This window comes from Lipotes vexillifer, unplaced genomic scaffold (genome assembly GCF_000442215.2).
Source record: "Lipotes vexillifer unplaced genomic scaffold, Lipotes_vexillifer_v1.1 scaffold788, whole genome shotgun sequence".
Taxonomy (NCBI): Eukaryota; Metazoa; Chordata; class Mammalia; order Artiodactyla; family Lipotidae; genus Lipotes; species Lipotes vexillifer.
The window spans coordinates 164283-186712 of NW_006791862.1; the positions used below are offsets into that span (position 1 = coordinate 164283).

General features: G+C 47.9%; 1 protein-coding gene across 2 annotated transcripts in view; it reads left to right on the forward strand.

Moving 5' to 3' along the window:
- Nucleotides 1-22430, forward strand: part of HNF1B (HNF1 homeobox B) — a 53087-nt gene that overhangs the window by 14875 nt on the left and 15782 nt on the right. For both annotated transcript variants that reach the window (XM_007464879.1, XM_007464880.1), the window contains exons 5-6: nucleotides 17124-17284; nucleotides 22214-22346. In XM_007464879.1, coding sequence (XP_007464941.1) covers nucleotides 17124-17284; nucleotides 22214-22346 — 294 coding nt within the window. The remainder of the gene's footprint in view (nucleotides 1-17123; nucleotides 17285-22213; nucleotides 22347-22430) is intronic.

Here is a 22430-nt window from a genome sequence, read left to right on the forward strand (position 1 = left end):
GAAAGAGTGACGGGCAGCAGAAATCTATTTCCTTTTCAATTTCATACACGGGCGTTGTTCCTAAGAGGCAGTGAGGTGTGTTCTGGGGCTGGGGTGCAAATGCTGGGATCAGGCCCTGCCAGCCTCGCAGGCTGCTGGTGGAGGCAGCGCATGGGCTGTGACAGGCTCCTAGGGAGTGCACCCAGGGCCAGCCTGACGGCAGGCTGAAGCCCAGCGCTCAGGGAAGGTTTGATCTGAACGTCTCACGACATATTTCCCATCACGGTCGCTACAACCAAGGTCTGGTCTCTAACCAAGCCCCAAACCTACCTGGATGCAGAAAAGAGCTCTGTGGTGGCCGAGGAGGAACCAACAGCCCGAGCCAGCACTAGCAACCTCTAAGGCTGAGCTGGGGAGATGAGGCCCCCACCCCCTCCCCACTTTCCCCTCCAAACACCAGTCTCTGAGTCAGGAGGACAGGAGGCACCTTTGAGACAAATCTTTCCCTTGACCCCTCTTCCTGGAGAGGAGAGCATCCCTTCTGTACCTGAGCCCCTTCCCTCCCAGCCACGCTTACGGTGCTGTGGCCCACTTGCCCACGGTGACCACAGTGTGACCCTGGTCCTGGAATGTCCAGCACAATAGGAGTGGCAGAAGGAGCCCTTTGCCTCTGTCAGCAGAGGCTGATTGGTTACAAGGTGCCCTACAAACACACTGTCAGCAGAATCAGCTGTTTTCAGCGTTGCCCCTCCCGACTTTACAATCACACGCCAGCATGCAGCCCAGGGTTGTCATGGCTTTGTCTTCCTCATGCATGCTTAATTGACAATTAAGTTGAGTCTTTGAACCAGCCTGGCTGCCTCTGATGGGGCTTCATCTTTCCAGTGAGTGTCACAGGGGCACCCTTTGTTTGCTCTTCTTGGGGGCCTGGAGTTACTGTAGCAGGCTGCGGGCAGCCATTTATCTTCAGCCGGGAAGGCCTTTATCTGCACCCCCCATCCAAGCTCTCGCCAGCAGGAGCTGTCCCTGGTTATAGGCCCTGTGACAGCCCATTCTGAGGCCATTGAGCAGGCCCGGAGTGATGGCCCCGACCTCCATTCTGAAGCGGAATCAAGAGAAAGGCCCCCCCCCCCCAAAGGTCAGAGAGCAGGGCTGTGGCCAGGAAGCAGACTGGTTGGAGACTGGTGCCTGTATTGATCAGCCCGAGGAGGAGGAAGTTGGCATGGGATGGAAGCTGGGCTAGCCTTGGCCCAAGCCCTGGGATCGGCTGCACGATCTGCGGTGGCCTTGCATACTGTCCCCTTTGCTCCAGTCTGTGGCAAACTCGCCTGGTCGCCTCCAGCAAACTCACCTGGCCGCCTTGCGACAGCAAGAGAGGGGCAGAGGTCTTCATCAGCCTTCATTCACCCCACACCTAATGTCCTCCCTCTTGTAATGTCCTCCCCTTCTCCTTTGAGAAGGAGATAGAGGCTCATTCTCCTAGTAAGAAAGTGAGGCCCAGAGGCGAGAACAAGCCCTACCAGGATAACCTTTGGATGTCCTGAGCCACACAGCCTGTTTACCCAAGAAGGGGAGACGTTTATTTCTGTGGCTGCTTTCTCCTCACTCCCTTCAAATTCTACTCCTGCCTCTCCAAGCCCAGGGGCTGTGATTGCCCCCATGGTCAGATCAGAGCTTGAGGACCTGAGAATCCAGCCTCTCCCCGAACCCCTCTTACTTCTCATCCTAACTTGCCTGCAGAAATCTAACCCTGGGTCTTAGACAAACCAGACTCTGGGCCAGGATATCATGTGGTCGCTGTGGTTTTCCCTGACACTGAAATCTGCAGAACCTAAGGAAATCTCAAAAGTGCCCAGTGGCGGGGTCGTGAGTAAATATGAATAATCAGAACAGTTAGTGCTGATCGAGCGCTTCCTGGGTACCAGGCCCTGGGCTGAGTACATGCATCATCTTACTTAATCCTCACAACTTTGTAGGGTAGACACCATCCATAACCTTACCCCTTACTTTACAATCAAGGAAGGTGAGATATTTCGTATGTCAGTAATTTGCCCAAGTTCATATAGTTTGTAAGTGGCAGAGACAGGTTTTGAGCTGTTACACACTGACTATCACTTTGCTTTATGCAGATGCTAAGGACTTTCAGGCATGAAAATCAACACACACACACACACACACACACACACACACACACACACAATCCTCCCACAGTTCCTTCTTCTCTTATATTCTTACTGTTCCCCTCTGAATGACAAAGGGGCTTTTCGAGGTGGGTTAAGGGTGGGGTCTCCCAGTCTGGCTAGTTTGCTGCTTCCGCCTCCCTCTCAGCCTCCCCCCCCCTCCCCCGCCCCTGTTCCCCGCCACCAACTGTTGCCCCTGACCAAGGTGGATTCTGTGCCCTGCCCAGGGAAGAAATCAAAGCCCCTTCTTTCACAACCCCATCGCCATCTGGGTGGGGATTTGAACTGCCCTTGCAGTCAGCACTGTCTGGAGCACTAAATGCCTTAACAACTTAATGGGGCTTCTGAGACAGTGCAGGCACCTCAGCTCACCTCTGGAGCCCCGCCCACTCCCTGGGCAGCAGACGAGTGGAGGGGGTTTATGAGGGCAGTTGTAAAAATATTCATCTCCGCAGCAAAGATCCCCACAGTAAATAAGCCCCATTGTCCCTAAGTAGTAGGTTCTTTGAGTTCAGAAGAGAAACAGATTCTGCCTTGAGTCATCTGCTATTTTAGAAAACACATTTATACTGATGTGGAGTTCCGTGGCGACCACGGCTCCAATGTTCTCCTTGTAGGGACTTTATCTGACTGCCATTTTATCTGTTGAATTCGAAGGTCATTTTATCTTGCGGGTACCACCCCATCGGCTGCCACTAGATTGGGCAAGACAATCAGGACATTAATGAGCTTAAGAGGCCCAGCCTTCAGAGCATTCTGCTGGCAGCCTCCCCCTGATAGCGGACCAACCCTGGTCTGCATACAAAGAAACCCGGCTGCCCTGGCTGGTGGGACTCCAGCCTCCTCACAAAGGGGCCAAGGAGATACCGGAGTTCTATCACTGAAGGCAGCCCTACCTGCGTGCCTAATCCCCCTGAAGGACCCTTAGAGAATTCAAGGACTCCTTGATGCCTCCTGTCCGATCTGAGGAGGAAGGAAGCTGCCTGCTGCAAGCACATTGCCCCAGCCCGCAAGTTATGGGAGAAGTGTCCTTGGAGTCTGTTTGTTGAAGGTTTGATGGAAACTGACAAGAACTGGGAGAGAATTAAGCAGAGGGAGAGAGGCAGAGAGCTATGCAAGGGTCTATGAAGCTAACTGCTGGCCAGGAAGCCACAAGATCAAACACAAACAGGGAGAGGGGAAAAAATATATATATATGAAACATAAAAATAAATATATATGAAACATATATATATATATGAAACATAGCCCCCAAATAAAGTCAAATACATTCAATCCTGGTTATCATCCTAGCTGTGCATAAGAACTCTAGTACAGGGGATGGCAAACTTTCTGTAAAGAGCTACATAGTGACTATTTTAGGCTTTTCAGGCCATACTGTCTCAGTCGCAGCTACTCAGCTCTGCCTTTGGAGAACACACCAGCCATGGACCGTGTGTGAACGAATGCACATGGCTGTCTTCTAGTAAACTTCATTGATGGGGATTGAAATTTGAATTTCCTATGATTTTTGCATATCATAAAATATTCTTTTTTTATTTTTAAAAACTATTTAAAAATGTGAAAACCATTCTGAGCTCATGGGTCATACAAAGACAGGCTGCTTGGCCTGCAGATCACAGTTTGCTGACCTGTGCTCTAGGACAACGGTTCCTAAATCTCGCCACATCTTAGAATCAGCTGGGGGACTTCCAAAAATCCCAGTGCCTGGGCTGTACCATAGATGCCTGACCGTCAACAATACCAACATTTAATATATGCTAAAGATACTCTAGAGAAATGCTGTTATAAATCCAAGTGGGCGTAGCAACAAAGTCATGGGTATGGAGGTCGACCTGAATCCCAGCCTCAACTTGGCCACTGATCAGCTGTGTGACTCTGGACTCTGAGCCTCAGTTTCTCAGTGCATAAAATGGAGATACCCGCTCATGCAGATGTGGGAAGGATTAAATGAGATAACATAGGCAAAGCACCCCAGATGTAGCAGGCTCTCATAAATGGTACCTATTACCATACCTTGCGGAGCCCAGTGGTTTGGGTTTCTTTTTCCTCTTTCCCTCTGTTCCTCTTGTAGGTTTACTTCAACCTCAATTTTGAGACAATTTGAGTAGTTCTACTAGTTACTTATCTTGGTGTTTGCAGTAGGCTCAGGCTGGCTTCTTGTAGTAACTGAGTCTCAGGCAGGCTCTCATGCTTCCAGGAAGGACTGCTCTGTGACATCCATAAGGCATTTGCAAGTGCCATGTCCAGTGCCATAGGCTTTCAGTGCAAAGCCACTAAACAGTGAGAGAAAGCTGGGAGGAACCGTGGATGGTGGAGGGGATGGCAGGTCATGACCGTGTAGCAAGGTCAGGTACATAAGATGACCCTGAATTTCCTGTACCTAATAAGGCATTTCTCTCCTTTAATGAAAGGAGGTGTGAGTACCCCTGCTCGTCGGTAGTTAGCCCTGGGAACCTGCCACTTACAGAGGGTGTGGTACTTTCCTGGTGGAGGCCAAATCTGAGAAGCTTCAGGACCTTTGTTCTTAGGAAGGAAGCTCCCCCAAACTTCACGCAAAAGAGCAGTAGGAAGGGGTGGGGTAGACACGATTCCTGCAGTGAACGCAGGAAACCTCAGATGCTCCTGAGGGCTGATTTTCTGGAAGCGACATTCCTGTACCTGAGAGCAGGCATCTGCTTAAGATACCTCCCCAGTACCCTCTGTTCTGGCTTCAGCAGCCCCGCCCAAAGCACACCTGTGTGAGTTCAGCCATGGAGGAGCTGACCAGTGAGGCTCAGTCTCTCTAGTGCTCTCAGAAAGTCAAGACATTTCTCAGGACGTGTGCACTGCATGTCCCTCCCAAGTTGGAGACACACCGTGCATGCAGATGATCTTTAGCATTTAATCACTTTCCCAAGGGAAATCCACATCCCCCAGGCGAGCTGGTCACAGGCAGTCCATTGCCAGGACCACACTCAGATGGGTGTGCCTGGGTAGCAAGGTGTAGCACCCCAAGCAGGCTTGGGCTTGAATTGTGGTTCTGTCCCTGTCTGGCAGTGTGGCCTCAAACAAGTTACTTAGCCTCTTTGAGCCTCAGTTTCTTCATCCATAAAATAGGGATCGTAATACCTATCTCCTTCAGACTACTGAGGGGCTTAAAGGTGATAAAGTGCACCCAGTGCCCCGCACAGTGCCTGACCCAGAAGGGGTTATTAGGTTGACTCAGGAACCCTCAGGGCGTCAAGAGAGAGGAAGAGCTTTGGTTCTCCCTGGGTTCTTGACAAGGCTGTGGTTTGCAGTTTCACCCTGGAAGAGTTCCCCTTTTTATGAACCCTGCTTTTCATTTGAGACATCAGGAACAGTGAAACCCAAGTATTGACAAGATCTGTGGTTCTCAGATCTCCTTCCCAGGCCACATGTAAGGCATCTGGGGAGCTTATTAAAAGTACCCATGTCTCCCCCATCCACACCTTTTAGAATCAGGATTTGGAACAAGGGGTCAGGCATGGGAAGTTTCAACAAACTCCCTAAGAGACGTGGATATACAATCAGGGCTGGACATCATAGGCTAGATGGGAGAAGGCTAGAGTCTCAAGGGGTTGGCGACAGTTGTGATGGTCCCCTGCTGAAGTAAAAGAGATGAGGCAGCTGGGCTGTGGGCCCCAGACTCGGATCCAGGAGCCCTGAGGCACTGAGGGGCAGGGGTTACCTTGGGCAAATCACTTCATTTCTCCGGGAGTCTGGCAAATGAGACCTTTCAGCTCTGGCCTTTCAGCTCTGACAGGTTATCACTTGGACGCTGGGGCCCAGGGCTCTGCTGTTTGAAATAGCAGAGGGAGCTTTGCCATTGTGATACTTTATCGTTAAGCTCATCATCTGTCTCTCTCCCTCCTGGTCTCCCTCACTCCCTCACTTCTTCCCCATTTCAGGAACTGTGTGCCTTCCACCTTTATTAGGGACCATTAGAGCTTTACAGCACCAGCAGATTGGGTGGGGCCAGTCACAATAAACAGATTTAAAATGGGTATAAACGAGGCACCTATAACTGTTGGAGGTTAACACTTTCAGGGCCTTTGAGTGGCAGCCTGACTGCCCAGGCCCTCTGGCCCTGCCTGCCACAGGGTGCCTCTCTCCAGTCGGCACCTGTTGGATCAGGCTGGAAATGAAGCCCAGTGAGTCCTTGCTCAGCAAGGATGGGAAACCTCTGAACGGCATCTCCCATTTGGAGAACATCAGTTTGCACGGTGAGTGCAAAATTGGTGCTTAATTTATCTCAAGATGTCTTACGGATGGAAACGGAAATGAGCTTTCTCCTCCGTCGTCTTGAGAATCCCACTGCCAGGTAGAGTGTAGGGTTTGCATCCCTACCTGTCAAAGACAGAGAAAAAAACCAAGAAAGTCTTATTCTCACCATGAAAAAGGTAGTCCCTGAAGTCTCTACAAATCCAGCTCCCTATGGCTTTTTTTTTTTTTTTTTTGGCTTTTTTCACCACTGAGTCTCTAAGCCCAAAGCCCGGTGCCTGGCACATGGTAGACCTTTTATATATTTGTGGAATGACAGCCTCTCTTGTAGAGGGCTTCCTGTCCAAAAGCTTCATGCATAAATCCCCTGCTTTATAAGTGTGTTATTCACTTTCAAGCTGAGCATGGAATCAGTTTCATTCTACGTAACGTATGTACATATTATTATGTAAAGCATATTCTCCCGTTTCTAGAAACAAGTCATTCAGCTCCACCTCCATGAATACTGCTTAACTAAAGTATACCGTTCACCAAAAAATCCTTCAACGTTAAATGCTACCAGGAAGTTTTCAAGGAACATGTTATTATTTTTTCTCCCTTGTTTTCTACTAACGTAGCTTCTCCTTGTTTAGTGTATTAGCTGAGTTTAGATTTTACTTGTTCAGTTCAGTTCTACTAGATTACTTCCTTTTTTAGAAAAAGTTTTTATTGGAGTATGGTTGACTTACAATGTTGTGTTAGTTTCAGGTGTACAGCAAAGTGAATCAGTTATATACACACATATATCCACTCTTTTTAGATTCTTTTCCTATATAGGCCATTATGGAGTATTGAGTAGAGTTCCCCGTGCTATACAGTAGGTCCTTATTAGTTATCTATTCTATATATAGTAGTGTGCATATGTCAATCCCAATCTCCCAGTTTATCCCTCCTTTCCCTCCCTTACCCCCTGGTGAGCATAAATTTGTTTTCTACGTAAGTGTTGTTTCTTATCTGTTTTGTAGATAAGTTCATTTGTACCCTTTTTTTAGATCCCACACCTAAGTGACATCATATGATATTTGTCCTTCTCTGTCTGACTTCCTTCACTCTAGATTACTTCCTTTTATAATCTCTTACCAGCATCCCTTGGGCAAGCAAAGAGCAAGAATTACTCTTCCTGAGTTTCTATTGAGCAGCTGAGGACTAGAAAAGGGATTGGACTTATTGCAAATCAGTCGTTTGGAGAAACGGGAAGGAAACTCCCCAGCTCTGGGCTGCCACCAGGTCTCTGGGGTGACCCCTAAACACGTTACTGGTGCTCCTGGTCAATGGAAGCCAGTGATCATCCACCTTCCAAGGTTATCAGTGCCCAACACCTGCTGCTCCCTGCGACCAGCATCCATGAGCCTGCCGGGTGGTCAGTGGCTATCTGTCATGATGATGGTGATGATGATGATGATAATGATGCTGGAGCTGCCCTCCACGACGGTGATGAAGAGGCTGAGGTGTGGCCGGGCAAGCGCCCATAATGAGCTCTGACACTTGCCAGGCCTCCAGGGATCTTCTCCCCGGGTACCACTTCCCAGTAGGGTCCTGCTGATGAATAGGTCACAGTGGAAAACCTCTCTCTTCTAAGGCAATTTTATTAGCCCTTCAGTCACAATACAGATGTCTGTTTATGGGACCTCACTTTTATGTGGACACCCAGTGGTTCAGTCTGCTGATGACTTTATAGCCTTCCCCGTTCCCCAGACCCACTAGGATCATCATCATTCTCCTCGTCAGCCAAGCCTAGGGGCCTTTGTTGCAGCCGCATTACCCCTGCCTGCAAAGGCAGCCTCTCAGAAAAGACACCCCAGGAGCCAGACGGTGGCAGGGCTGTGTCTGCCTGCACAGACTTTCGGCCTAACGATGTCCATCATTAACCCTTCTTAGTTTTACCCTAGATTCCTTTGGAGAAAGGCGTTTGAGTTACTCGGGTTGCCACAGTAAATCCCCAGTAATTGATCCTACTGACCCCCAAATAAACCCAAGGGGCCTAAAACTGGGTTCTAACACGGCAAGTCTAAATTTGGGGCTCCCACCAGCAGCCCAAACCCTTTAGAAATGGTCAGCCCATCAGGACCCTAGGTAACGAGTATGTTCTTAGGCCTCAAGAAGTAGGGAATGGGTAGGTCCTTGCAGGCGTCCCTTTGGCCCTTTGCACTCTGGATAAAGCACTGTCCAAGGTGTCTGGTGCGGAAAGGAAGAGCTGCGACGTCATACTTACTCCTCAGCACCTCCACCCCGTACCTTCCACCATGAAGTTGCTGAAATGCATCCATGCTATCTCTTCATTTTGATTAGATGTTAATCTCTCTTTCTCCTCTCTCCTTCTCTGCTGCTCCTCCTTAAAAATACATGCCTCCCGTCAACCTCAGAAAACCCGGGAGGTCAGCGAATAAATTATACCATTGTCACTTCTCCACTGCTCAGTCAGAGCTGAAGTGCAGGCCGTTCATTCATTCATCACGTGCTCTTATCGAGGGGGCAGAGCATAGGATGTACAAGGTGCTGAGGAAGGAGATCATGGAGAAGACAGATGAGGTCCTGCCCTCACTGGGCTTACATTCCAGCGAGAGATGCAGCCAAGAAAACAAATGAAATCATTTCAAACTATTAGTGCATCACGATGGGAGGCTCAGGATATGTGGAGTCAATGTGGGGCTATCGGGGAAGAGCGAGAGGGGCCAGCTTCGGGATACTACTGCTTTGCTGGGAGACCCTTAGCAAGAGATGGTGGAAATGACTTCTTCCTCTCTGAACCTCAGTGTTCCTCTCTGTCAAATGGGCATCTGGGAAATGTTGAGAAGCTGACTGTGTAAAACACTTACAGAGGTGAGGCCCTCTCAAGTACTCGAGGGTTGGCTGGGTTTCTTTCACCTGCAGCAGCATCTCCCGGATGAAGTAAGTGTTCATTGCAAACCCTCTCTTGTTTGCCTGCAGAAACCAGCTCTCTGCTAAGGAGCAGGCGTGGTAGCCGAGATGGGCTTAGTGGGAAGGACAGGCAGCCCTTTCTACCTCCCCACGTGTGCCATACTTTCAGGGGCACATTCATTTCTGTTCTCAGCCAAGATGCTTTTGATGGAAGCCTTTGTCTTTTCTTGGTTACATTTGCTTTGATTTTTGTAAGAAAACCAGTTTGTGGGCTTCCCTCAAGTATCACTCAACTTTTACTCCTTGAGTTCAAGAGTGTTTACCGTCCCCGCAGGCCTGTCTGTGTTTCTCCTCTTATGAATTGGGCTCCTAACTAAGCCACCTCGGGTAGAAAGAGATCTGGAATTGAAACCAGCCCCATGTTTAAACTGCTTTCATCTTGCTTCAGATTTTTCCTCCCAGGCTTTCAGATTTTTAATCTCCTCAACTCTTGGCAAACATTCATCTTTATCCTCAGAGAGAAGGAAATATTAATAAGAACCGGCAATAGTCCTGCATGACCAATGAGGAAACTGAGGCAGCAGTGCCAGCTTATTTGAAAGCTTTCATTTTTGGAGTTCCCAGTTTCAAGCTGGGGGAATTGTTCACATTCTTTTATCCTAAATGAGTATCTTAAGAAGTTCACTAGACTGAATCACATGTGTCTCTGCCTCTCTCCTCAAGAAAGTGACTCGCTTTGGGGAAAAGGGGGAGTGGGTTTATAAGGATGCAGTACTGGACCCATCAAGACTGGCCTAATTCCTCCTGGTGCCCCTACCCCCAAACCTCTGTTTTGGCTTCATAAGAAAGACAGCTCTGTCTACTTATAATTGATGGACAACTTAAAATCCTGCCTGATTTTAAATTCCCAGTTTCCAGACCCAACAGTGCTGGGCTGCACTCTGCGTGAGGTTAGGAACACAGGGGAAGAATGTGTGTGACAGAGCCCCGGCCGGTTGAGTAATGTTTACTCTGTTGGTGGCTGGGACGCTCACTCGAGCTGGCAGCGGTCCACCAGCCAGAGGAACATTCCTGCATTATCAGGGATGGGAGATTGGCTTTGAAATGTCAAGAGTGAAAGGCAGCCCACCAGATTCTGGGTGCAGCTCACAGACCCCAGTGAAAGGGACCCCCAGGCTTCAGGCTCAAAGGCCACGTGAGGTCAAGCTGAGCCTCCCACTGCCCAGGAGACCCCCACCTCCCTCTTTGCTTCTTTCTAAAAGAGCAATTCTGGTCATGCTTTCTGGGCTGACACTGCTGTTCTGTTTGCCCAGCATTTTCTTTCTCAGGAGAACCCAGTGCTTCTCTAACCTTATTTTAGTCATTCATTATTCTGGCTTCCGAAGAAGGGACATCTGTATGCCCATTTTACAGATAAAAATGCTGAGGCCCAGAAGTTGACTGGCCCAGAATCATCAGAGAGTCAAAGCAGAGAGATGAGAGAGTATGAATTTAAAGTGGCTGGACACTGGTGCCCAGTTGATTTCTGGAGTTGTGGAATTGGGGTCTCAGCTGGTTGTTTTTTTTTTTATTTTAGCCGCACCACACGGCTTGCGGGATCTTAGCTCACCAGCCAGGGATTGAACCCAGGCCATGACAGTGAAAGCGCCGAGTCCTAACCACTGGACAGCCAGGGAACTCCCTCAGCTGGTTTTTTGAAACCATTTTTTAAAATTGAAATGTAGTTAATTTACAATGTTGTGTTAGTTTCAGGTGTACAGCAAAGTGATTCGGTTATACATATATATTCTTTTTCAGATTCTTTTCCCTTATAGGTTATTACAAAATATTGAGTATAGTTCCCTGTGCTATACAATAGGTCCTTGTTGTTTATATATAGTAGTGTGTATTTTTAAAAAATATTTATTTATTTATTTGGCTGCACCAGGTCTCAGATGCGGCACATGAGATCTTCATTGCCTCGTGCGGGATCTTTAGTTGCGGCACACGAACTCTTAGTTGCGGCATGTGGGATCTAGTTCCCTGACCAGGGATCCAACCCGGGCCCCCTGCATTGGAAATGTGGAGTCTTAGCCACTGGACCACCAGGGAAGTCCCATAATAGTGTGTATATGTTAATCCCAAACTCCTAAGCTGTTTTTTGAAGCTCGTAGAGAGCTGGATTAGATACCCAGGGCTCTATGGGGTAGTCCAAGCCCCTGAAGCACAGGTTTATGAAAAGTTTCTGTAGTTAATTACACCCTGGACAGCTCCTCTCTGGGATCCTCCTGGGAGGCAGTTGCTTCCACCTTTGGACACAGGGGCACAGTCAGTCCTATAGAACCCAATATACCCATCATAAAAGCCACCGTGCTTTGCAAGGTCACCCAATAAAAACCACAGGGCTTATGGGAAAAAAATGGGGTTAAGGGCACAATACTCAAAAACCTTGTCGTTGACACCTTTTAAAAAAGATAAGAATCTAATAAAAACATTAGCAGAGTTTTACACCTGTTAAATGCCTAAGAAATACATAAACACCGTACAACAATAAATATGGCACTTTACCTTGAAAAAGTCCTAAAGTTTGCCCATTGAAGTGAGCATCAGAAGGGTTGCAGCTGGTGAGTTATTGTGAGGTGGGGGACGGATGTGGCTTACAGTACACGCAGTGAACTAATGGTAGCTGGTAGATGTTTGAAGAGTGAGAGAGAGAGAGAGAGAGAGAGAGAGAGAGAGAGAGAGTGTGTGTGTGTGTGTGTGTGTGTGTGTGTGCATTTAGTATATTCCTATGTGAATGGATAAACAAATTCCTACTGTATAGCACAGGGAACTATATTCAATATCCTGGGATAAACCATAATGGAAAAGAATATAAAGAAGAATGTATATATGTGTATAAATGAACCACTTTGCTGTACAGCAGAAACTAACACAATGCTGTAAATCAACTACACTTCAATTTTTTAAAAAACTAAAAAAAAAAAAAGAAAAGCAATCGTATATTCCTGTGTGGCTCCATTCAGCTGGGTGCAGATTTCTGAATCCCTCAAATATGCAATTCATGTTGTACTCAAGTTATTACCTAATATATCAATAGAATTGGAACCAATCCACACTGTTAATACCAATATGACCGCAGAACTGACTGTATTTTCTCCTTCTGCCAGAAGGGACGCTCCCTTGTTCTCTGGGGCAAGGATCCTCAAAGCACCTGCGGGCTTATTCCCTCATTCCATGAATATTCACACATCAGCCCCTCTGCTAGGCTCTGAGGATGCACTAATGAGTAAAAAGCCATCTCTTTAAGAGGGAGAGAGAAGGAAACATATCATCAGAGCATTTTAGTGCAGGGCTACCAGCTCCTGCTGTAAGAGTCTCTACTGTATGTTAAATACAAAGGATGGAACAGATAACTACCAGGATGAATCAAAGAGAGCTTCACAGAAGAGGTGACATTTAGCCCTTTTAAATGATGGGACATGGAGAAGAAGGGAAGAGCTCTCCAGGAGCAGGGAACAGCATAAGCAAAGGCACAGAGGCAGGAGATGGCAGGGTCTGGCTGAGGAGTGGCAGGGCTCTGGCATGGCTGTATGGGATGTGGTGACAGATGATACCAGTAAGGCAGACTGGAGTCACAACGGCCCAATTCTGCCGTTGAGGTGTTGGGGCTTTTCCAGAAGGCAATGAGGAGCAGCGTTAGGTTTCCAAAGAGTGCAGTGACATGGTGCAGTTTTGTTCTAGAAAGAAATCCCAGGCTGCAGTAGTGAGGAGAGCACCCTGGATTGGGTGCTGGTACAGGAAGGCAGCGTATGGAGAGGCTGGCTTCTGGAACCATAAGCTTCTTTCATGTTTTGTCACTTCTGACCAGTCACGTTGGATAGAAACCAAATGATTTGTCTCTGTCCCACATGCTGTCAGGAGTTCAGAAATGGCATCATCACCCATGATGCTGAGGCCTGGGAACAGGTGAGAGTAGATACCTCCTCTCCAAGGCCTCAGGGATGTCTCTAGATTCCAGCTAAGATGGCTTTTGCTGCTGGGACATACTTGCTGTGGTTCTTAGGGCTGCTGATAGGGATGTGGCCAATTAGTGACTTGAGCCAGGAAGTGAGTGGAAAGTACATGACCACCGTCTGGCTTTGTCATTTCTCCTACGGGACCTCTGTGGCTATTAGCCTGGCATCTTCAGTCAGTCACTATTAAACCAGAGCCCTCGTCGTATGTTCATTTTCAGAGCCTGCAATGGTGAAGGGAGAAGGAAAGATGCCATTCCACTTCTTACAGGCTCCCTGCCACAATGCCTGGCACAGGATAGGCGCTCAATGAAGTTTTGTGAACTCAGCCTTCCTAAAAATGTCTTTTAAACAAAGACAATCCCCAAATAGGAGGAACAGATGTGTCTCGAGTAACTGTTGTGTGCCAAGCGTGGCCTGGGTAATTTCACGCCCATAACTCATCCAATGACCAAAGGGATGGAAATCATTAACAATAAAGAAACTGAAGCTCAGGGAGGTTAAGTAATTCCCCCAAGGTCACACAGCTGCTATGTGGTAGAGCCAGGATTTAAACCCGTGTCATCTGGCACCAGAGCTCACTCTACTTTGGTTCTCCCTTCAAGCGCTCTTCTGAGTTTGTGAAATACACAGGGACCTGGCCTCTCCTTCCTCTAACGAGAACATCGATTTCTGGTCTCGCCGGCAGAGACCTTGTGATACACCCTCCACCTCCGCACCCCATTTTAAGGCGGCTGGCTGATTACAGCCACCCTCTCAGGAGCCTGAGTGATTGCCAAATTCCTGGTGAGAGGAGTGTCAGTGGGAAAGGCTACAGGTGCACCTGGAGCGGATGAGCAGCCTCGTGCCCATCTCTCGCCACACTCTGGCGAGAGTAGTGTGGTGATGATAGCCCCCTCCCCACAGTAGGCACTCCTCTGGCTGAGAGCTGAGGGAGCTAGAGCTCACCCAATACACTGATGGCAGAGCTGAGTTCAAAACAGGGATCCCTTAATCCCCAGCCAGACGCTATCTCTTAACCAAAGGTCCTTAAAGGGAGGTGCAGAGGTCTAGGCCCATCTGTCTTTGAAGAGAGCAGCTCCATCATTATATTTCTCATATAATGAAGTTCCGCTGGGGGAGAAAACAAGGTCTACAAAGCACAGCAGCCTTGGGCTATGCTGCCGGGATTCTAACAAATGGCTCCTGCCTCCCTCCTGCCAGGCTCCCTTGTGAAGAAAGCTTTTGTTTCCTGTGGCGATCTTTGGTTAATTATTTTTAAATAAATAATTAGGTAGCCTGGGGTAGGAGGGAAGTCTCCCCACGACCCCTATTAGATCACCAGAGGACTGGCCCTCTTCCTTCAGCCAAATTAAATAGGCGAAAACGAGCGTCTGTTTGACTTGAGACTGAATCAATGATGGGGACAAGCTGGGAGGTGAAAACACACCTGACTCCCAGCGTTATCACTGCTCTCTCAGGAGCAGAGCATCTTGGGGAGGTAAATAGCTGGTCAGGGAGTCAGAGGAAGCAGGAGAAAAACAGGGTGAAGTCCAGTTTCTCCAAAAGGAAAGAACAAGAGGGCCAGGGGCCAGGCCTCCCTCCCAAGTTGCTTCCAGGACAAAGCATCAGTGGTTGCAGCAGAGTTGGATTCTTTGGAAATGATTCTCCGTGGAAAGGTAATTCCATTCAGTACTTAGAACCTACTGTTCATTGTCCAGAATTCTAGAGTCTTAGGGCAAATATCTTGGGCTCCATCCCTACACCAGCTCCCTTCCTGCAGCATCCCTAGCCGTGTTTGCCATTTATTTGGCATTCTGCTGAGAGCTTTATAGATGTTATCTCTAATACAAACTAGCCCTATTAAGGAAGCGTCTTCACTTTATGAGAGGAAACAGCCACAGAGAGAGAGAGTGATTTTTCCCAAGATCACGCATCTGTTAAGAGCAAAGTCAGCATTGAAACCCGAGTTTGTCCAGCTCCAGAGCACACAATCTTCCCGCTAGCCCTCCTTGTTAGAAAATCCTTCGTTTAATTGATCTGAAATCTGTCTCCCCCTTTTCTACTGGACCCAGCTGCCTTCTGAGCTCACAAGTTCCAGATCTCTCTTCTCCTAAATAAGCATCCTGCTGGGAACCCGGTGGCAAATATGAGTGGAGAAAAAGGACCTAATTTAGCCCAACGGGATGGAGTAGAGGGTGGTAAAGAGGAGACCTAGGGGCTACAGGTAGGTGCAGAGGAAGACAGACAGGACTGGGCAGGCGGTGTGGGTTTGGAGACGTGGAAATCTTTCTTCCTCTTAGCTTCATGGTTCCTGTTCGCCACCACCACCAAAATATAGTGCTCCAGACCTATAACTACCAAACTCCAGTGCTGGCCGTCTGCCAACACCCCCACCCCCCAGCAGCCCCTTGAATCAAAGGATGGGGAAAGAACCAACAGAAGAAGCCCACAGAGCATGCATCAAGCCACTTCGTAGTCAAACAAGGTGCTCCTGAAGGTTAGAACCCTGCCCTAGCATTTGTTTGTTTTCTCCCCAGCCCTCTTAAGCTCTAGGTCATATCAGCCTTGGGGAACGTCCTTTGCACAATTCAAGGAAAACTAGCTTGGATCTCCTCTTGGCAAGCTTTGTCTTCATGAATAAGAGGCTGCTGGTTAGGGCAGGAGGCAGGGCAGGGGGCAAGGCAGGGGGCAAGCGGACCAACAGAACTCGGATGCTTGATACAGTGATGTTTGATCCTGGGGAACTGGGCAAAATGGAAAACAAAGGAGAAGTTGGTCCTCCTCTCCAAATAATTCCATGCCTAAGGCATTTGGTCTCCATCCCTTGCAGGTAGGAACAGGGTCCCCTGAACCTTTCTGTCCAATCCAAAGCATAAACCAGAACACTGTCTTTCTCAGCTTTGAGCTGAGGGTGAGATGCCCCAGCTACCCCTGGCTTCGTCTTTGGCTGTTTCACGGGCACATCAAGCAGGACTTGGACTCTGCACACTGGGCCCAGGTTCTCTTCCCCCTTCAGCTCCCTTCAGCCACCTGGTCTCTGCCCAGTACTGTCCCTTTCCTGAGCACAGACCTGCGCTTTGGTTCCCGAGCGAGAGGGAGGGTCAGAGCAGTGACGTTGTACACATGCTTGGTTCTCCCCTCCCTTGCAGACCAAACTGCAGTGGTTTACTAGGCATCCACCTCCTGCCTGTGCATGCTGCCTGCCCCACCTCCTAGCAGACACGCCTTCCCCTGGGCCCTGGAAGTCAGCCAAACGGGACCCCACCAAAGGAATGTGAGTTCCAGAACCAAAGACTCCTAGCTTCAGCCCCATGCTAACCCTGCTCCGCCTGTGTCCCCCTGGCCTCTTGGGCTTGGCCAAAATGGTGGTGCACAGAGTCTGGCGCATTTTGTTGTGGCCCTTATAAGGGTCGCTGGGCCAGTCCCTCTCTGTAAAATCCATCAACTCATGCTTTGAAGCCCTACTTGGCCAAGCGATGCCAGGGAAACATTTCTAGAAGGCATTTTGAAGAACAAAAGAAATACACCAGCCAGAAAGAGAAGCCCCTAAATCCTCAAAGAACCACGCTGAAGCAACAAGAATCAGAATCCATTCATTTGTTCATTCGTTCGTTCATTCATTTGACAGATATTTATTGAGTGGCTACCGAGGGAATACAGCAATGAACAAAACAAAACAGATAAAAACATCCTGCCCTCATGGAGATTACATTCTAGAATTCAAGCAGAGGCCATGCAACCTCTACCCTAGAGAAAGACAGCGGATTAGAAGGCAGCTTTTCTTCCTTGTCATCCACCCTAGAAAGCAAGTGTTCTCGGGTCAGGTGGCACTAATATTCGCTGTTGGGTCTGCCTTGTTTTGCAGGAGTGCGCTACAGCCAGCAGGGAAACAATGAGGTCACTTCCTCCTCAACAATCAGTCACCATGGCAACAGCGCCATGGTGACTAGCCAGTCTGTTTTACAGCAAGTCTCTCCAGCCAGCCTGGACCCGGGCCACAATCTCCTCTCACCTGATGGTAAAATGGTGAGTACACCTGGGCCATTGTAGCTCTGGAGCTGATAAGATAAGAGGCAAAACAAACACAACTTCTCACAAGGCCTGCCTCAAACAATGAACCATTGTAGCCCCACAGGGGAAAATGGGGGCCGTCCAGAGTTGGAACGGAAAGGCAGAACCGGTGACCCAGCCTTTGGCGGGTGGAAGAGGTGTTCGGTTTGAGCCCAGCCAATAAATCTGACAGAGCCCTGCTCTCGTTTTATTGATTGAATGCCTCATAAAGGAGCAAAGCGGGTGGGACACTGTTTGTTTTGGGGCTGCCAGTGACATTTGAGTTGATAAAATGCTCATTCATCCCCCCCCCCAACCCAGGGCCTCCAAAGCCAGTTTTTTAACCCAGAGAGCACCTCACTTTGAAACAAGCCCCCTCTTCCTCTTCACACCCCCCCTGGTCCTGGCAAGGAGGGTAGTTAAGTCAGGATTGAGTGGATGGCCAGAGGTGGGGAAGCTTCTGGCCAAGGGGGTTTTGAAGGACACTGGACGGCAGTGAAGATCACCGCACAAAATGGCAGGTGGGGTGGGGCGGTGCTTACAGGGTGAGTGGGAAACACCAACTTTGAAGTTACAGTGACCCGGGTTCAAATCCCAGCACTGGCACTTAATAGCTGTGTAGCCTTGGGCAGGTTCTAGCTCTTTCTTTCTCATCTATAAAAAGTAATAACACTACGGTTGTTGGCGGAACAAAGGTGATAACATGAGAGGCACGGTGTTTGGGACGGTAAATATTCAATGAACGACAACGCGGTTGTTGTTAGGTGAATATCAGTATTATTCTCCCTAAATGGAGTTGTCTATACCCATAACCACAGCCCAGCCCCAGATGTCAGTTGAGCAGCCCCGCCCGGTGAGGAATAGACTAGTTGATGTTGAATTTTTGACGTTCTAATCCTCAAGCAACACAAGTGCAGCAGGGGAGGGCGGCTTCCAAGAGAGCACTAGGAAGGGTAGGATGTGGAAAACTTGATTCTTTGGGTCATGCTCTGTGTTTCACGGGAGGGAGGAGCCATGGGTTCCTGGCTTCCAAGCTCAAGGTGGAGCCGTATGCCTTCCTTCAAGGTGTCTGACCTAGAGGCGGTGGGGGGTGCGGGGGGGTGGCGGGCAGGAAGCCGATGCCATTCTAGACCTTGACGTGTGTGCCGTGTAGGCAACACAGGAATGGTGAGTCACAGGTGACTGAGTCCCCAGCTCCCTGGAGGAAAAAACAAAGTGTAATATCCGAGGGGAGCGCCAGGCCTGGCCAACTCTAGTTCGGGGACTTGAGCTGATCGCTCCCTGGTAGTGGTCTCTGCAAAAGGAAATGAAAGATGCTCCTAGCAGAGCCCTTTTGCGGCCCCCTTGCCCACCCCTCATCCCTTAAGCTTCTTCTTTGGCTGCCTTGTGAGACCCAAATAAGTTAAAGGATTGCCCAGACTTCCCTGGAGGAGGGGGGCGGGGCTTGCGGGAGAGATCTTGGCTTCCCAGCGGAGGAAACAGTTCTTCTCTCCTATTGCTTGAGGGTCCTTGGGGTTTCCCTGTGAGCCCTCCTGCCCTTCCTCCTAACAAGAGAACTGCCTCACCCAGGCCGGGGCGCTCCAAAGGCAGCCGCAGGAGACGCTTCTTTCTTCCTCTTCTGCTCGGCAGAGCCCTAATGGGCAGTATGTTATTGGATTGATGATTGACCAAGACAGCACACCTCAACGTTAGCAAACACCTGGAAGCTTGTTTGCAGGGCCCGGCTTTTCTCTAGTTTCCAACACCCTGGCTCATATGTTATGTCACTATCACTGGATGCCCAAATTCAAGAGTCTGTTTTCGGTTAATATATAACAAGCCCATCACAGATCCTGGTCCACCAAAGACAGGAGTGGAGTATGGTTTAAAATAACGCAGCAAGGGAACTAGTGTGTCCACGTCTTGGGTTCTGTTGTTTATCAGCCATAGGATGGACGTTGCTTAACTTCAGTTTCCTCATCTGGAAAATGGGGGATAACAATGCCTGCATCACCAGGGTGGTATAAGGATTGCCTGTAACTCTGCTGTTTTGGGGATAAGACCCATCCAGGGAATGACAGTCTCCGTGTGCTGACCTGTGGTAGGATGTGCATTTGAAATCTTCCCACAGGGATTGGTTTTGGAAATAATGGTGATCCATTTGAGCTTTCTTTTGTTCTATTTGGCCCCCACCCCACGCCCAAATGGCATGCGTCCACAAAGAGCTGGCCAGGTTTCAGATTGCAGTCTGTGTCTGTTGAACCTTGTGTTTTAGAAAAGCACATGCTGGATGCTTCCACAGTATCAAAGCAGTAGAGCTTAATAGTGAAAAGCTCAGGCCTGGAGGCAGATCGCCTGCTCTTCATGGCCACTGTACCACTTGGGCACATTTCTTAACTCCTCCAAACTTCCGTCTTCTTGTCTGCAAAGGAGAGTTAATAGTACCAACCTTGTAGATGGTAGGTATGTGAAGCACAAAGCAAAGGACTGCAAAAGGCAGCGTTGATCCCATTCAAACTCTCTGGATTATCCTGTGAGGATCATGATGGGTATTCTCGGCAGCTCCCTGGCTTCCATCAGTCCTGAAGGCAAATAGAAGATGATGGTTGCATTTTACAGTGGGAAGGAGCTTGACCAAGGTGCCCCCCAAAATAGTAAGTGGATGGGATTTAAAGCCCAGCAGCACTGGGTTTGAATTCTGGCTTCCTCGCTTACTAGTCAGGTGACACAGAGCTGCTCTCTCAACTCTTCTGAGGCTCACTTTCTTTCTCTTTTTCAAAAAATTTTTATTGAAATATAGTTGATTTACAATGTTGTGTTAGTTTCAGATGTACAGCAAAGTGATTCAGTTATACATATATAAATATATATATATATTTTTTCACATTCTCTTCCATTGTAGGTTATTACAAGACATTGAGAGAGGCTCAGTTTCTTAATCTGTACCATAGAGCAATAATCATAACGTCTTCCCTATGTGTGTCATTAACTATTGAGAACAATCAGTGAAAGCACTTTACAAGCGCGAAAGCCATACACATTTAAATTGTTTTTATCATTAGCACCCACGTTTCTCTTTAACCGTTAAAACCAGACATTGAAATGGCAGAGATTACTGTCACTCCATTGACTTTCTCCAAAGGACTGCATTACTCAGGGCAAGTCTGAAGGCAGGTCACTGTTTTTTTGTTTTTTTTTTTTTTAATGACTCTGACATTTTGAAAAACAAGTCCAGCAAACAAGCTGGTTCTCTCTTGTTTGATGTGGTCAGAATTCCTTCTTGGTCATGTGACCCCTAACTCATGTCTTGATGCTCATTTTAAAAACACAAACAAACCTGTTTGGTTTTTTCTTTCTTTCTTTTTCAAATTCACCTCGGAAGCTATGGGGTTGATCAGAAGGGCAGGCAGGAGATAGTGTCTTCCCCCCTGGGTGCTGGTGTGAGACCTATAGTCTAAGGAGCTCTGGGTCACAAGGGAAGGATGAAGGAGAGGGCAACTCAAACATCTGATGTATGTATCCCAACCCTAACCCACCTGTCAGCATTCCTGATGCCATCAAGAATGTCTGAGTTATTTCAGAGTGAGGGGGGACAGTCCTTTCTTAGTAATACTTTTAAAAATTATTTTAAAACTATAAATAGTAAGCTACTTTATCATGACTAAAAGTATGTTGTGTGTATGTGTGTTGTGTGTGTGTGTGTGTGTATGTGTGTGTAAAACTGAAAACTCCTTATAATTAATGGGGAAACACTGGAAGCATTTCTGATAATACAGAATCAAAGTAAGTACATCTATTACCTCTGTTACTGGTTAATACTACTGGGAAAATTCTAACCAATGCAATATGACATGTAGACGTATCAGCACTAGCAAGGAAGAGACCCAATTAGCATTATATGCCTGTGATGCCGTTATATATACACTTGGGAAAATGAAGAAAATCAATAAGGAAAAGACACTGTTAGGAATAAATAGAAGGACTCAGAGTGGCCTTGGACAAAAATACACAAAACTCAGTAGGTTTCTCTTACTAATCTGTCATTAAAATATAATGGTGAAACAGAGTAGGGGTACCTGGAGCCAATCCTCATTTAGTAGCTTTGTCATTACAATAGTAGCTTCCTGCCGAAAAAAAAAATTTTTATTTTTAAATGTATAGTAGAGATTTGGGAAAAGTAGAGAAGCCCAATAATGGCTGATCTCTCCCAGAAAAACCTTAGTAATAATTGTCGGGTAAAAGTCCTCTGTAAAAAGTAAGAACTTGAATTTTAGAGTCAGACAGACTTGGGTTTGAATACAAGAGTTACCATTTACTAGTTGTCGGATCTCAGGCAATATGCACAACTACTCTGAGCCTCAGTTTTTTTATCCGTGAAATGGAAATGGCAGAAGTATCTGCCTCGTGGCTCTAGTGATGTTTGTGAGTTAATGCATGAGCAGTGCCTCCTAGAACCTGTACTCAGTGAAAGCTTCCCTGTGCTCCTGCCTGGGCCCTAATCTGCTACGCTAGGGACTCCCAGGGCATTTCTTCAGCTACTATTCTTAGCAATCACATGTCTTTAGCACCAATAATATAGAGGGCATAGAGCAGAACAGAGGATACTTTCAACATGAGCCAGAGACAATCATATAATACACATGGGCTGAGGAATCTCTAAGGCAAGCTAGTAATTCAAAGGTAGTCAACAAACAGAGGCACATGAGGGAAGGGATTATGGTCAATATTACTTACCACTCCATCCTCTGTACCTAGAACGGTGCCCATCCCTCACTTGGTGCTTAATAATTGTACCTGAATGGATGAATGAATGAATGAACCAGTGAATTAGCCATGCCAAGGAATTGCTGAGCCACGTCATTTTGGACACTGCTCTTTGCAGCCCTGATTCTGCTCATGCTGCTCTTGTTTTTTTCTCTCCAGCAGATCTCAGTCTCAGGAGGAGGTTTGCCCCCGGTCAGCACCTTGACGAATATCCACAGCCTGTCCCACCACAATCCCCAGCAATCTCAAAACCTCATCATGACCCCCCTCTCTGGAGTCATGGCCATTGCACAAAGTAAGCTCTGTTCTTGGTCAGAAAACTTGGGGGCAGGGAGAAGCAACATGGGAAATGAGTCAACCTGATTTAAAAAAAAACAAA